Genomic DNA, 15,387 nt, shown 5'->3' on the forward strand with positions numbered 1-15,387 from the left:
AAATGTGCGCGCGTGGCGGCGTCTGTGGTAGCTTCATTGGCGGTGGCTGCTACTGCGCTCAAGTGTTTACATAACTGTATAAATGTATTGGTTGGCTTAAAGTTTACTGTTAAGTGCGCGCTTGCAAGTGTTTAGACGCTTACTCAGCGCGCATACATTTTGTCAAACACTTTTTTTGCATTTAAACAATTAGGTACGAAAATTTAAATTAGTTTTAAAATAATTAATGATTTTTCCTATACATTATTAAAATTATAAGTATATTTATAGTTAAAAAATGTCGTATGTATGGTATTTTAATGTAATTGGTTTTTGTTGTTGTTGTTTTTTGTTTATTCTCTTTAAGCTATGTATATTTTGGTTGTGGGTGGAAGTTTGGCTTATGCGCCTAAAACTATGTTTCTAACACTGCATCGTCCGGTGTGCCGCGATGGATCAACAGTTTAATGCGCTCATTGCGTGCGGTGATTTTTGAGTGTAGATTCTTAACACGCTCCCGACATGCCTAAATGTATTCATATATTTATATATATGTATGTATATACACGCATACAGTTATGAGCATACAAACAAAGGACATGTTGTGGTTTGTGTTGTTGTTGGCGCACACATGGTTATGGTCAAGTAAATATTTATATTTGTACAAATGAATTTTGAGATGAGTTCAAGTGTGTTTTTTTTTCAGAGCGAGTGAGATAGAGAGAGAGTACGAGACAGTTATACCCATTTACCAGCGGAAGAAGAAGGCAATTTTTGTTTAAAACCATTTTTTTAATAATTGCAACACGTTTTTGGCGGCGTTATGGTGTGAGTTCAAGCAACAAGCAGTTAACAGTTATAAATATATTCATTTTTTACATGTATGAACATGAGTTAGGGTAAGCGTAGTAAAGGTGAGTAGAGCACATGGGTGAGCAAGAAGCATTTTTATTAGGTTTTACAAAAGCAAATGTGAATTTTTCATAAAATGTTTTTTATAAAATAATTTTTGTTAATATTTTCATAAAATATTTTTTTGTAAATATTTTTTATAAATATTTTTTATAAAATATTTTTCATAAAATATTTTTAGGTTTTATAAAATTTGGCGCATTTTGCATATTTGAAGCAGAGTTTTAGTAGCAATTATGTATGTATGTGTTTATGGTGGGAGTGTTAGTTAATGAGTTGTTGTTAAGTCAGTACCATTACCGTCGCAATTTTACCAGTTTTCGTAGCAAATTTCAGTAAGCAACAACACCATTTGTTTTATATGTTGTTTTTGTTTTTATGTTTGATGTTATATGTTCATGTACGTTTTTTTTTTTCAATATGTATACGTTCCAAACATATTTATGTATAAGTTTATATATTTTCATTTCGTTTTTTTGTTACAAAATGAGTATGTAAATAAAAGAAAAAAGAAATACAAAATGTCAAATAATGTTGAAATTATAAACTAACAATTTTCTTGTTTTTTTCATAATAATTAATTTGTAATAATAAATGAGAACTATGAAGCATAAAATTTGGAAGATAAATAAATTAAATTACTTATGTGTGAAAGAGAGAGAGATAAAGAGAGTTTGAGAGCTAATTTACGCCCATTTTCCAACCTTATCCAATAAGTGCAGATGAGTTATGAGCATGAAGACCCAACTAGCAACCATATATATGTATATAAAATAATTAGTGATAATTAAACAAATAATTTATCAGAAAAATCAAGCTGTGAGAAGACAACTACAATTTTTTTTTTTTTATAATACAAGTACCAGTACCAGTCTTTTGTTTCGCTAAATGCAGTTAGGTACCACTCAAAGGCTTTTAGTGTGCAAAATCGCTTGTGATAAAAGCTTAATGAAGTGTGAAATTGAAAATGAAGAAATGTGAAATTTAAAATGAAAAAATGGCAAACTAAATGCATGAAATAATGTTTGATTGTATGTGTCTATGCGCATTACTAAACTGAGTAAGTGACGTCAATTGTCTGTGCATTTTTGTACGCGACTGTAGCTTGCCGTGCACTCACACAAAGCTTACGTGTCGCTGCGGCCGCAATGTGTAAAAGCTCACTTGTATAAGTTGCTTCGAAAAGAAAGTGCGTGGCAACTAAAAGTTTCAAAATAGCGCATATTACAAATCGAATATATGATGTACGAGTTCTTTGACAGAAAATGAAAAAAAATTAAAAAACAAGAAAAAAAAATTAAAAAGTTGCCTTTATAAGAATTTATGAAATATTTACGCATTTGTAAAGATTTTGAGCAAGAAAATATTTTACTATTTATTTTATTTATTAGTACTGTAAATATTACGCTATAATTTATTTGCATGCCTATCATGTATATATTTTCGTTTTCATAACATTTTGTTTTTTTTTTTTAAATTGTCTTTAAAAATACTATACATAATTTTTTTTATATATATAAAAAAATTAACTTATTTAAATTAAAAATAAAAATTTTAAATTTTATCAAAATAATTAAAATTTAAAGTTTTTTTAATTTTTAAAATTTAAATTTTAATTTTTAACATTCAAAATTTTAATTTATTTTTAATTTATAATTTTTTTTTTTTAATTTTTGATTTTTTTTATAAATTAAACTTTTTTTTAATTTTATTAATTGTTTTATTTAAAATATTTTTTTTTTTTGGTTTTCTTTTTTTTTGTAACTTTTGATTCTTTAAAGCTTGTATGAATCATGACTTTCCATATTTGTTGAAAGCAATAAATTACAAAAAAATTAACTAGTGCGTATATTTCTATTTATATTTAAAGCACGAACGAGCCTTCAAGGTGAACACACACATTTGCACGTAACTGTACGTTCGTGTTACTGCGAGACAAGCGGCTAAAAATAGGCCCTATGACGGCAGCCTCTTAGGCATTTCCGAACGCGTAGCTGATCGCTATAGACGTATGTACATATGTGTAGTATAAAATTATGCCACGTGCTATATGTACATATATAAAGGATACATACTAGTGTGGTCGCATGGTAAACGTTTTTGTTATATATATTTTTTTTAAATTGTCGATTTTTATTTTAAAAAAATTCGTTCTTTTTTGCTATTTTTACTAAGTTGTTTGTATGCTAATTTTATTAATTTTTTATATTTTTTTAATTTTTATTAAAAAATTAATTTATCCTTAAAATTTTTATTTAAAAAGTTTTTTCTTGGATATTTTTATAAATCAGAAAATTTTTTTTTCGATTTTTATTAAAAACATTTTTTTCCTAATTTGTATAAAAAAATATTGAATTTTACTAAAGAAAAAATCGATTTTTGTTAAAAAAAATATTTTTTTCCATTTTAATTAAAAAAAAAAATTTCTCGATTAATAAATTAAAAGTTTTTTCGAATATTTTTTTAAATTATATTTTTTATAAACCAAAAATATTCACCTTGGCTGATTGTGACGACAAAGTTGTAGAATGGTTTCTTAATATTTTTTTTTGGGGAATTAAAATTAATGTTTTTTTTTTAGCTTCGAAACTATTAAATTTCGACTTCTTCCTCTAGTTGAAAAGTTTTTTTTTCAAACAAAGTTCTAAGACTTCAGCGCGCATCAATACGAGTTACTTGTATGAATCAATGATGGATATGAGTATGTATTTATATGATGGTTTATATGATGACATATATGATGGTACATAGGAGGGCTTATGTATATGATTATATACCATATATGATGACATAAATGTTGATATATATGATGACAATATAAATGCTGGTATATATGGTATAAAATGCTGCTGCACGGTGTTAAAATACAAATGTATGGTGGCGTTGGTGGCATGGCAACAAATACACTCAACCAAAAAACCAACGAAAATACATAAAAATGGAGAAGAGCAGTGTTGAGATGATGCACGATTTCGATGTGTGCATTAAATGTTGAAATTAAGGAAAAAAAATCTAAACGAAATCATAAAAACAAAAGATTTTGTACAAAACAAAAACATAAACAAAAAAATTAAATATTGAAAAGTATAAAAATCAAATGTGTAAAATGTAAAATAAACTCAAAGCGAGGTATTTGTACACCAAAAAAAATTTTATTGCCAATTTCAAAAACTTCGCAGCCACCGTGCAACTTCTGTAGCATTGAGAAAATTTTGGTACACTTCAATTTTGTTGTACAAAAAAAAACGGATAAAATAAAAAACTGATTCACTAAAGCGAAACAAAAATATTAATTATAATAACAATGCGGCTAGAGGTTACTCAAAGGGGGGTTTCCAGGGCAGGGTGCGTGTGTTAGTCAATTTACGAATTCGTTAACAGTCGTCAACAAAAGTTGTACGCTTTGGAGGAACCGTTTGTGTTATTGAATAAAACAGCACCAAATGTATTACGATTATGATTTCGATGTTAATGGATAACTGTGCTTTATATAGGAGGCCCACCAACGCTTAGCCAATAATGGCAAAGTAGCGCGTGAGCGGGATAGAGGGGGCACAGCACAGCTAATACCTAAATGTTGTACCAAAAACTTAGAAAAAATATTTTTATATACGTATTTCTCATAGATAGGTCGGGACCCTAAACATTTTCTCTACAGCCACTAACAGCGTAGAATTATGCAAATTGCAACCTAGTGATAGCTTAGCTAACTCACTGCCTCACAGCTACTAAATCAAATTTCATTTCATATATGCTATATATGTTCTTTTACTAACTAATTATAATTGTGATAACGAAGATAATAAAAAGAGACCTGCCTGTGCCGTTTACATACCTGTTGCTCTGCTAATGCACGCTCACGATCGTGTGGCAGATACGTGGGCGCCATAACGAGACGCAATTGTTGCTCCTCTTGTATGATCTTCTGACGCAATGTTTGCATCTGTTGCTGATAGATGTCGATCTGGCTGAGCGTCTCTTCCAGACTAGTGGTTTTGGTGCGCACCAATTCCGCCAGTCCGTCCAAGACCTTCAGCAAATCATCAACATTCTCGCTAAGGCGCGGATCGCCACCCATACCATTGCGGAAGTGCACCTACATCGAAAAAAACAGAAAAGGAAGAGAAGAGAGAGAGAGAGATCGGCAAACGCGCGCGTGTTATTCAGCTTGCTCTTAAACAATAGTGATCATTTAATTAACATAATTGTTTACAGTTGTAAAGTGAATTATGTCAAGGCATTCGGACTAATAAAAAGCAGCACTCACCTCTAATTTTTCGATAGATAGACGCAGTTTGGTCTTCTGTACATTAATGTCCGCCAATGTTTTCTCACAGTAGCCCAGTTGATCGCGCAGCGGTTTCTTCTTGTGTTGTGGTGAGTCCAACGATTGTTTCGTCTTATCTATCCAGCCGCGTATGTCCTTAATTTTGCGTTCGCATTGATCCCATTCTTCGCAGGCTTCTTGTAGCAGGGAATTCTGTGCGCGTAGCGATTTGTATGGTTGAAAGGGAAGAAAATATTATTATTGAAAGTTCAAGAAACTGTCGAGATAAACTGTTTAACCAATTGTACCGAATTGACTAACTGAAAATGTTACAATAAAGCTATAAAGTCTTGGCCGTTTGCTCTTAGCAGTCAAAACAAGCCTCCCGTACACGCTTCGTGTATCTCACCAGCACCTACTATACTTACAATGTCCATTATATTGTAACACAATACTTTTAAGACTTCTGCTTTCTTGCTAAACACCAGGTCCTGTACTTTAACCTACCCTTTCCAGCAGCACCGCTTCCACGGAAACCTTGGCATCTTCAGCCTCTTGCAGTTTGTCCTTGAGATCGCCCACAGTCGTCACTTGTCCAATGTGTTCCAGTTCCTTGTCCATTTCACTCAAATGCTTCACGATCGGTTTAATGCTCTTCACAGCCACTACATAGTCATTGAGTTTGTTGCGCGCTTCGGGCAGTGTACGCAGTTCGATTGTCTGATCGAGGAAGGTACGTTTTTCCGCCACCCACGCCATCACAATTTGATACAGATTCATAAATCTCGTCCATGCATCTAAACTATCGCCCACTTGTTGTTTCTTCTCATCCAACCACGCGCGTACTTGTCCCAATTCCTGTGCCAACTGATCGATCGTCGATTGTACCAGCAATTTTTCATTACTGTTGCGACAATTGTCGATAATCAGCTGTCCATTTGTCTTGACCATTGTGAAACGTTCATAAATGCCGGCTATTTCCTGATTGATACGATGCAGTAGTTCTTTCATTTGTGCGGGTGCTAGTGTACGATCTTGCACTTGTACCTCCGCCTGTCGCAGCCATCTTTGGATCTCATCGACGCCGCTCAGGTATTCGGTGCGTACAGTCTTGGCACGTTTGAATTCTTTCTGTTTGGTTTCCATGGCGCCTTGTACACGCTCGGAGAGCAACTCTAGTGCTGTGAACTCCTGTGCTATATCACTTGGTACCAGATTTTGTTTCTGCAAATAGTTTTCCTTGGTTTCGACAATCAGTTGGGTACTCTCCGCAACTGCCTTGCCAACTTGTTGCTGCAAATCGTTCAAAGACTTTTCAATGGCGTCAATATGCTCGTCAAAAGTATGCACTTCTTGTATCTGCTCGAGTAGGGCGTTGAATTTATCTTGCAACTCTGAGATGCGATGGAAGACCGTTTCGATCTCTTCCAGATCCTTACCAACTTGACGATCCTTCTCGCGTAAGGTGTCGTTTAATCTGCAAAGTAGTTGGGAGAGAGAGAAAAGTATGTTATTATAAAGGAGTTGACCGATTTTTGGCTGAAACAAAAGTTTATTTGCTGTAAGTTCCGTCGTTGAAACACGTCAGATATATGGCAAAGACCACGCGGTCGGCGGCGTTGTTGTAATATACGTAATACGCTGTCAAAAGTACAAAATCACGCAAAATGTGCGCACAAGTCACTGAGGCTTTTCACAAAGAAAATTCAAAAGTTTCCCAAATCCGCAGATTTGCCTTTCGCTTTAACAAATATAGTGATGCGTGTATTTTTAAACGATTGCGGCAATCGAGCACTTCAAAAAGTTTAAACAATTGTATATATATATAAACTATATAGTATAGTATTATTAGGATTAATAATGCGTCAAAGGTTTCCGTGGAAGAAATGCGACCGCGCTAGTAAAAGAGAATTCTCCAAATGAATGTGGCAAAATATTGTTTGGCCTAAGGCAGCGGCCGCCGACGTAGCGGCCCCGCGCAATGAAGCGCTAGCCAATTCGAAAACATTTTCGAAAATGGCAGCATAGCGAACAAAGAGCAATCGAAAGCAAATGTGAGATTGACGGCGCCTTTAAGGGGCTATGTGGCGATCGTGCACTCGCACAAATTGATGGCCGCCTTCGCGCCCAGATGGCCTCTGCCGCACAAAAGAAAAACCTTGAGGCGGAAATTGACCGCTTTGCTACGAAAACGCACCGACATCTATGCGTTATTTTACTCGAAAACTGAACTTTTATTGGTAATAGCAATGTGCGTTGCCATTTCGCAGTTTGTTTTGCTATTATTTAGATTAACGGCAGAGCGGTGCAATGCAGGAACCACACACGAATGAAGGCAAATAAATAAATTGAGGAAAAATAATTGTCTGCTTGGCCGCAGTAATTTTTCTCAATGAAAGCAATAACCGCAAGTTCACGTTGCAGGAGAGCGCCCAGTGTGAAATGGTGAGCGCAAGTGAGCGAAGTGTGGAGCGCGTTTGGCGATCGTGTAAAAAGCCGGTTATGTGAGCACACAGTTGAGTTTTTTGCTTTTGTTGTTGAGCAAAAAAAATCTGCGCTCATTGTTATCTGCTCTGGCGCCAGCAATTGCGGCGTTGCGAATCTTTTATATTTTTTCGCCTTTTATTGGCGCTTCAAGTAGCGCGTGAAATGTCAAAATACAAACAAAAACAATAACAATTAGTTTTTGTGGCTGTATAAATGGAGATTGTGTATAAGTGTAGACTTATTTGAATTTGTTGAAGGAGAATATGTATGTGCAGGTAAAGCGAATAGCAGAAATTATTAAAAAAGTGCAAATAATTGTTTAGACAATAGAATTGTTACTTTCGGTGGACAAAATTTGTATTCGTAATTTACCAAAAAAATTGTTGTTTGTTTCGCTAGTTTTATTTAGTATTATTAATCTATTTTGTTTTATAATTTTTTTATTTTGTTTTTTATTTTTTATTTTTTTTGTAATTATTAATTCTTTTAATCATATTTTTAATTATTTAATTTTTATATTGTAAATTTTTTTAATTCCAGAAATCTTTAAACCTTTAATTTCTTTATTTATTTATTTCTTTGATTATTTCTCTGTTTATTCTCTTTTACGCTTTGGAGCATTAATTAATTTTTTTTGCTATTATTATTATATTCTTAATTTTCTAAATTTTTCGATTTTATTTATTTTTTCGATATCTTTTATTTCCTTATGGTTTTATCTTTTTATTATTTTTGAAGTTTTAAAGTTTAATTTTTTTTGTTTTGAATTATGTCTATTAATTATATAATTTTTTTTTAATTTTACTTACTTTTTAATCTCTTTAATTTCAATATTTTAGGAATTTTTACGTTATTTTTCACATTTGATCAATTTTTTTTTGTTAGTATTAATTTTTTTAATTCCACATATCTTTAATTCTTATAATTTTTATTTTATTTTTTGGCTTTTTTTTGTATTTTTATATTTTTTCACGTTTTAAAGCATTAATTATTTTTTACGTTTCATAGCATTATTTTGTTTTTATTATTTTCACGTTTCTATGCAATAATTATTTTTTTTATTCTATAAGTTTTTATTCTATTTTTTTTTTCTTATAATTTTTTTATTGTGTTCATGTTCTTAAGCTTTAATTATTTTTTTTATAATTAACTTTTTTAATTGATTCTTTAAATCTTGGTTTTTATTTTTTAAATTTATTCTGTTTTATTTCATTTTATTTTATATTATTTTACTTATTTTTTCTTTTATTTATAATTATATTTTTTTATTCTTTTTCTCGTTTTAAAATATTCGCTATTTTTCAAAATTGTTGTCATATAATTGCAAATTGTTTTTGCATTGCAGCCTTTTGTTGTGATTCCTCTTTCTTTCCTCTTTTTTGAGCTTATTTGTTTATTTTAAGTTCCTGCTTTAAGATGCAGCGGTGATAAATAGCGGCAGACACGCTGACGTCACTTGCACCACACCCAAGTCGCGTATACGCAATGTGCGACATGTAGACCCAAATACGCGGTACACATGCATAAATATATAACAGATGCACGGAAATGGTGCAATGCTTGCACAGTTGTATAAATGTATATATACATTTAATAAATATATATATGTATATATATAGTAATATATGTTAACAGTTATTCACAACAGCGATCTTTAGGCGTAAAAATGTATGTAAACTTACAGCGACCTTTTTGCTAGCGACTACTGTAACATTTGGCATTGAAGCCCTTTAACTTTCGATTTTAAATGTGTAAAATATATAGAAAAAACTATATGAATAAATAGTGACAGACTGAGTGGCAGGCGCATATGCGGCTACCGGCGTCGTTGCTGCCGGAGATGACGTGCTGATATAGCAATGTTACATGTTTATAGTATATACATATGTATATACATATGTAAGTACATACAAAAGAAACATATATTCAAAGTCGTAGCAACGCCAATCCAGCGCTTAACGGCTTTTCTCAAAGCTATGCGTATTTGGCCGCACGCCAGTGGAGCAGAAAAAATTCAAGAAATTCACAAAAAAAAATTCAAAAAAAAAACATAATTTAAAGAAAGCTACAAAAAACGTAGTGAGCAGCGCAAAATAAAAAGAACTACACATTTGTATACGAAAAAAATTATTGAAAGCACATAAGTTCACAAATGAAAAAAAGAAAAAGTAAATAAATAAGAAGAAAAAGAGAACTCACATGCAAATTCATACAAAAATAAAGAAAACAAAAGCAAAACAAAAAGGCGTGAGTGCCAAAAATGTTTAAAAATAATGCACGTATTCAAAATAAATTCGGCGTAATTTTTCGTAGACTTTTACGGCGCTACCAAGGCAAAGCACAGCAACAACAGCGCGACACACAAGCAAACTTGAAATTATTCTTTCCTTTTCCTGCGCTTTCGGCTTTTACTAGTTCGTTTAGAAAATGTGTGTTTGCACGTGTGTGCGAGCGTGTATATGCACATTTTCTTGCTTTATATTATACGGCACCATTTGAAATGCTGGGTTTATTGCGGCATTTGTTTTTGTTTTCTGCTTAATTGTTTCTTACTCGTTTTTGGAAATTTAGCAAAATTATATTTTTTTTATATTTAATCTTTTTTCACATTTTTCCTGCTGCTTAAGATATTTTCAGGTTTTACCAACCACTTTTTGGCGTTTTTGCTTGACGTACTGCTCTATAAATCCACTTAGCTATTTTCGTTTGTTTGAAATATATTTAAATATTTCTTTTTAATGTTGTGAAAAAATGTGCTAGCAACGCTGTAAGTGTCGGCGATAATGCGGAAACGTTTATCAAATACTTGTATGAAAAAAAATATAATAATTTATGTGTGTGTAACCAAAAGGCGGCAGCTGGCAAAGCAAAAAATATTACATATGTATAACAAATATTAGAAGAAATTGTGTATAAAAAATTTAAAAAACATTGAAAAATTAAAAGAAATAAAGAAAAACATTGGAAAATACTCTGTTTAAAAAGAAAATAAAAAAATGTATTATTTAAAAAATTTATTGTTTAAAAAAATATATATTTTTTCGTGGTTTGAAAATATATATTTTTTTAATATTTCGTGGTTTTCATTTGAAAATAATGGGGTATTTTCAATTGAATTTTTTTATTTTTTTTCATTTCAATGTCTTTCAAGTTTTGTTATAAAAAATATTGAAAAAATGCAAATACATTAAAAAAGAAACAAAAAATAGTTCAACTGAAAATTTTCTCGTTATAAAACATTTTGAAAAAGTTATAACTGTTATGAAAAGTTATAAAAAATTATTTAAAAATAAAAAAAAGAAAATCAAAATTATATAATATATAAAAATATTGAAGAAATGCAATAATTATTTAAAAAAAATACAAATTGAACAGAATTGACAATTAAGTTGTTATAAAAAATTATAAAAACTTTTGAAAAAATTATTGAAGAAATGAAAAATTATTAAAAAAAAAAACAAAAAAAAACAAAATCAACTAAATTGACAGTTACGTCGTTTTAAAAAACTATAAAACATTTTGCAAGTTTTTGAAAAAAAAACTACTCTCTTTGAAAAAATAAAAATACAAAACAAAGGTTGAAATTATTACAAAACAGGTCAAGTTAAATTAAATTGATAATTGTTTTAATACAAATAATTATAAATAATAAAAATTACGCAAAATATAAGAAAATAGTCGCAAAAACTTCAACAAAAACTTTAAGTATCACTTATTTTTGTTTTTATTATTGCATTTTTTATCAAGCAATTTCAGCCGCGCTCATATTTCTGTTTACGTTGAATAATACACTAGGGAAGAAAATATTTGTAATTTTATACAAGAAATTTCGATTACACACATACTGTGTTTAAAACGGCGAAATATAATGAACAAATTTTATAAAACTTTAAATAAATTGACTGAAATAATGTATAAAACCTTTCGTTAAATTTTTTCTAATTTTTTTTTTAGTTTTAGTTAATTTTTTTATAAAAAAACTATGTAATATAAAATTTTTTTATAAAATTTTGGCTAAATTTTTTCACACTAAAAATTTAAAATTTTATAAAAAAAATTATTTTTTCACACCAAAAATTGTAAGTTTTATATATTTTTTTTATAAAAAATTTATGAAAAATTTAGCAAATTTTTTTTTACACCAAAGGTTAAAATATTAAAAATATTATATTATATTTTCACACCCTTGCGCTTGACGTGCTTTTTTCAGTCAGCATAGTTTGCTCTGACTAATCGCCTGCATTTTTGCGGTCTTCCGGTATACGCAGAAATACCCCAGCAAGTGCTAGTACAAACAGCAAATGAAATGCAGCAGCCACAACAGGAAAAACTAGAAATTCTTGAAATTCTCGAAATTGCCAAAAGAAATTAATCAAAACAAAAAAATTAAAAAAAAAACTATGAACGCCGACTTTTGGCCATTGCCGAATTACAAATTGACCGCAAACTCAATTCAACAACTGTCAAGCGCGTTTCTTCAGGCTTTGGTCACCATTCAAAGCATTCAATGAGACCACACAGCGACGTCAGAGTCCACAGTTAATAGCAGTCAACGCGCCGGCCACCGGCCACCGGCTGACCTCGCAAATCAGCAAACCACTTAGTTTCATAGCTGTTGTTCGTTTTTCCTGCGATTTTTTGTTTGCTTTCTTGAATTCCAAATCGTTTATCGCTTAGCTTTCTAGCTACATTTGCTTGGAACTCTTTCGCCGCTTAGAGTTCAAGCGCGTGCAAATTAAGCTGCTGCGTCCATTCATGCATATGTATACACTGAGGCGCGCGCTTGGTCTCTTAGCGATGTTAAAACGAACAATTAAAAAAACTAAAAAAAAACATGAAAACAGAAAGCGCGAAAACAAACCGAAAAAACGATGACTTAATCGTCGCGCAAAAACCTGCGTTGACGCGTCGCGCGTTTGGTGACAAAGCTGGCGACAAAAACAAATATCAAAGCAAAAAAAAAAACAATAACGGCATAAAATAAACTATGACAACAGCAGCGCTTGCTTGGTTAACGCGTTTGGCTGCGCTGTCTTGTACCCCACCACCGGCTTACTCCATTTGTCGCGCTTCTAGTAGCTTCGCTTACGCGCCGTTTAAATATTGTTTGCTGACGCTACTTACTTACATACACGCAAACAAGCATGTAGTTTGAAAATCTGGTTAGCTACAAACTTAGAAAGCAGCGAATAATTTTCATTTTTATTTGTGTTTTGTTCTGCTTTGAAACGAACCTCTTGCTTTTTCACGACAAATGCCTGCAAATGCGTTCGCTCGCAGCAATCTCTAGGCAACCGCAATAATTTCGTTACGGCGAAATTTCTTCGTTGCTTATTAATAGTCTGGCTGCAGCTAAGTGTCGCCTGCTGCGCTGCTTGGATCGTACGTCCTTTTGGTGCTTTGGCTTTTTCGGCTGAATTTTTGTTTGTTTTCTGCAATTTTGCTCTACTAAACTACTAAATCAGTCTTTGGCTCGTTTGTAGCTGGATCTGCGCTTGTATGTTAGCTGTTTTCGTTTGTTGGTCTCCTCCGTTTAAGCTCAGCCTAGTCACGACTGACCCAACCTCCTCTGCAACGCGCTCGGTGGGTGTGGTAAGAGGAGGCAGGCGTGTGCTTTTGCGTATCGCTTTTTTGTTTTTGGTGTAGAAATGCTGCACTTCCCGTACAATAGCGTTTCAAAGCCGCCGTTAAAGTGCATAAAAATATATATGCACTTCTGAGACGTTGCTCATACGCCACGTGCCACACTGCAGTGGGCAGTTGGGTGTAAGTTGTGTGTGTGTGTAGCCTCGTTGCGTTTGCGAACTGCTCGTCCGCTGCTGCCTTGCGAAATAAGCAAAAAAAAGTGGAGAAAAAAAATTGTTTAAATATTTTCATGGAAAATTTAGGCAAAAATCTGTTGCGTTATACTTTTTTGTTGGTTACACGCCGCCGTCGTTTACACTCTTCGTACTGCTTGTGTATGTGACGTTTTGAATCGCCTTTTTTTGCTTGTCGCTATAAATTCTTTCACTTTATAACTTTGCTTTACCACAGCTTTTGAGAATGTCTATTTTATTCTGCTGTAGTTTTTTGTATTTTTGTTTTTATTTTACTTTTTATCGCACGTTTTATTATTTTACTTTCGTATATACATGTATATACAGTATATTCCTTTCGAATTTGCTTTCTTTTATCGCTTTAGCTGATGCTCCTTTTAGTTTCCAGCCATCCAGTTAATCACATCCGCTTTCTTCTAACGCTAAATTCCAACTGATTTTTATTGAAAATTTTGGCAACCACAGCGGCATTCGTCATTCGATCGAGCAAGCAGCGAATAAGCTCACCGCAGGCAGCTGTAAGTGTGTGTATATACGTACTCGTGTGTGTGAACGCTTGTACGAGTGTGTATGCTTGCTTATATAGTATGAGTGTGTGTGTGTGTATGTGTACGAGCATTTCTTTATAGCAGCGTGGTGATCTTGCCAATAAGTTATTTCAAGCGCAACACATTGTACGAGTTCACCACTCAATAAACCTTCACAATGCGAGATTTTTTTTCGCTCATTTTTGTTTTGTTTCTGCTTCTTTCTATTATTTATTTGGTAATTTTACCAGTTCCATATGCAAGTTTTTGCTGCTCTGCACTTTTCGGGCAAACTATTTGCATAGTATAATTGATTTAATTGCTTTTGCGCGCTACTTGCCATGAGTATTGCATTTTTTCCCCATTTTGTAGCCACATATTACTCACGTATGTGTTATTCAACGCTTTTATTGCTTTTATTATGCTTTACATACAGCTGTGCAATTAATATTTCTCGCTCTCCAGCTGTTTTCGCAGGCCGTCATGCCATTGTGTGCTCATTTGATAAGCTATCCAATGTCGAACCGGCAAAAAAAGCCGGCTGTAAAGTTCATTAAGCGCATTTCCACACTTGTTTGTATGTGTGCATGTATGTAAGTACGTAAATTCGTATTTTCCATATTTTATTGCAAACTTGACAGCGCGATAACGACCGGCGACAAATACTCATATACAAAAACCTGCAAAACTTGACTGCCATGAATGAATGGTGTTGAGTAAGCAGGTGTGGTGAGTTTTTGAATGAGCGAAGTGACAGTAAAAGAGCAGCAAAAGAGAGAGCACGCTTGAGCGGCAGTATATCACAAAAAAAATCAAAGACTTCTTAAAGTAAACTCAAACTTTTTCAAGTCTTACTATGAACTCTGTTGATTATTAACATAATTTTTAGTCGTGTAAAATATATTAAACGGTTGAAGATATATGAAATATATATTTAAAATTCATAAAGAATACGACACCAATAGATAGTTGTATGAACACGTAAGGGAGGAATTTATTTAACTGTATATACGAAGACATATTTTCGGTTAATCTCTTCTCTCGTTGTTTTAATTAATTATACTCTGAATAGGGTATGTTAAGTGGACCACGATTTATCTTTTCTCCCGTTGGTTTATTATTTATACCCTGAGCAGGATATGAACATAAAAAGTTAACTTCGAAGACAATATAAAACATATATATAAATGATCAGCGAGACGAGCTGAGCCGATTTAGTCCTGTCTATCTGTCATTCTTTGCTATTCTGAGATATCAATCTGAAATTTTGCTAAAGCCTTTTTCTTCTTCAACAAACTATTTATTTGTCCAAACCATCGATATCGGACATATATAGCATATAGCTACCATACAAACCGAACACTCAAAATCAAATTATTGTAAAGAATCTTTTTAT

General features: G+C 32.4%; 1 protein-coding gene across 8 annotated transcripts in view; it reads right to left on the reverse strand.

Annotated features, from left to right (window-relative positions):
* The window catches only part of LOC120767370 (nesprin-1), a 200,442-nt gene that overhangs the window by 61,037 nt on the left and 124,018 nt on the right, over nt 1–15,387 (reverse strand). For all 8 annotated transcript variants that reach the window (XM_040093348.1, XM_040093349.1, XM_040093342.1 and 5 more), the window contains 3 exons: nt 5,666–6,635; nt 5,159–5,371; nt 4,727–4,987 (listed from right to left, as the gene is read on the reverse strand). In XM_040093348.1, coding sequence (XP_039949282.1) covers nt 4,727–4,987; nt 5,159–5,371; nt 5,666–6,635 — 1,444 coding nt within the window. The remainder of the gene's footprint in view (nt 1–4,726; nt 4,988–5,158; nt 5,372–5,665; nt 6,636–15,387) is intronic.

The sequence above is a fragment of the Bactrocera tryoni genome, chromosome 2, assembly GCF_016617805.1.
Source record: "Bactrocera tryoni isolate S06 chromosome 2, CSIRO_BtryS06_freeze2, whole genome shotgun sequence".
In the NCBI taxonomy this organism is placed as follows: domain Eukaryota; kingdom Metazoa; phylum Arthropoda; class Insecta; order Diptera; family Tephritidae; genus Bactrocera; species Bactrocera tryoni.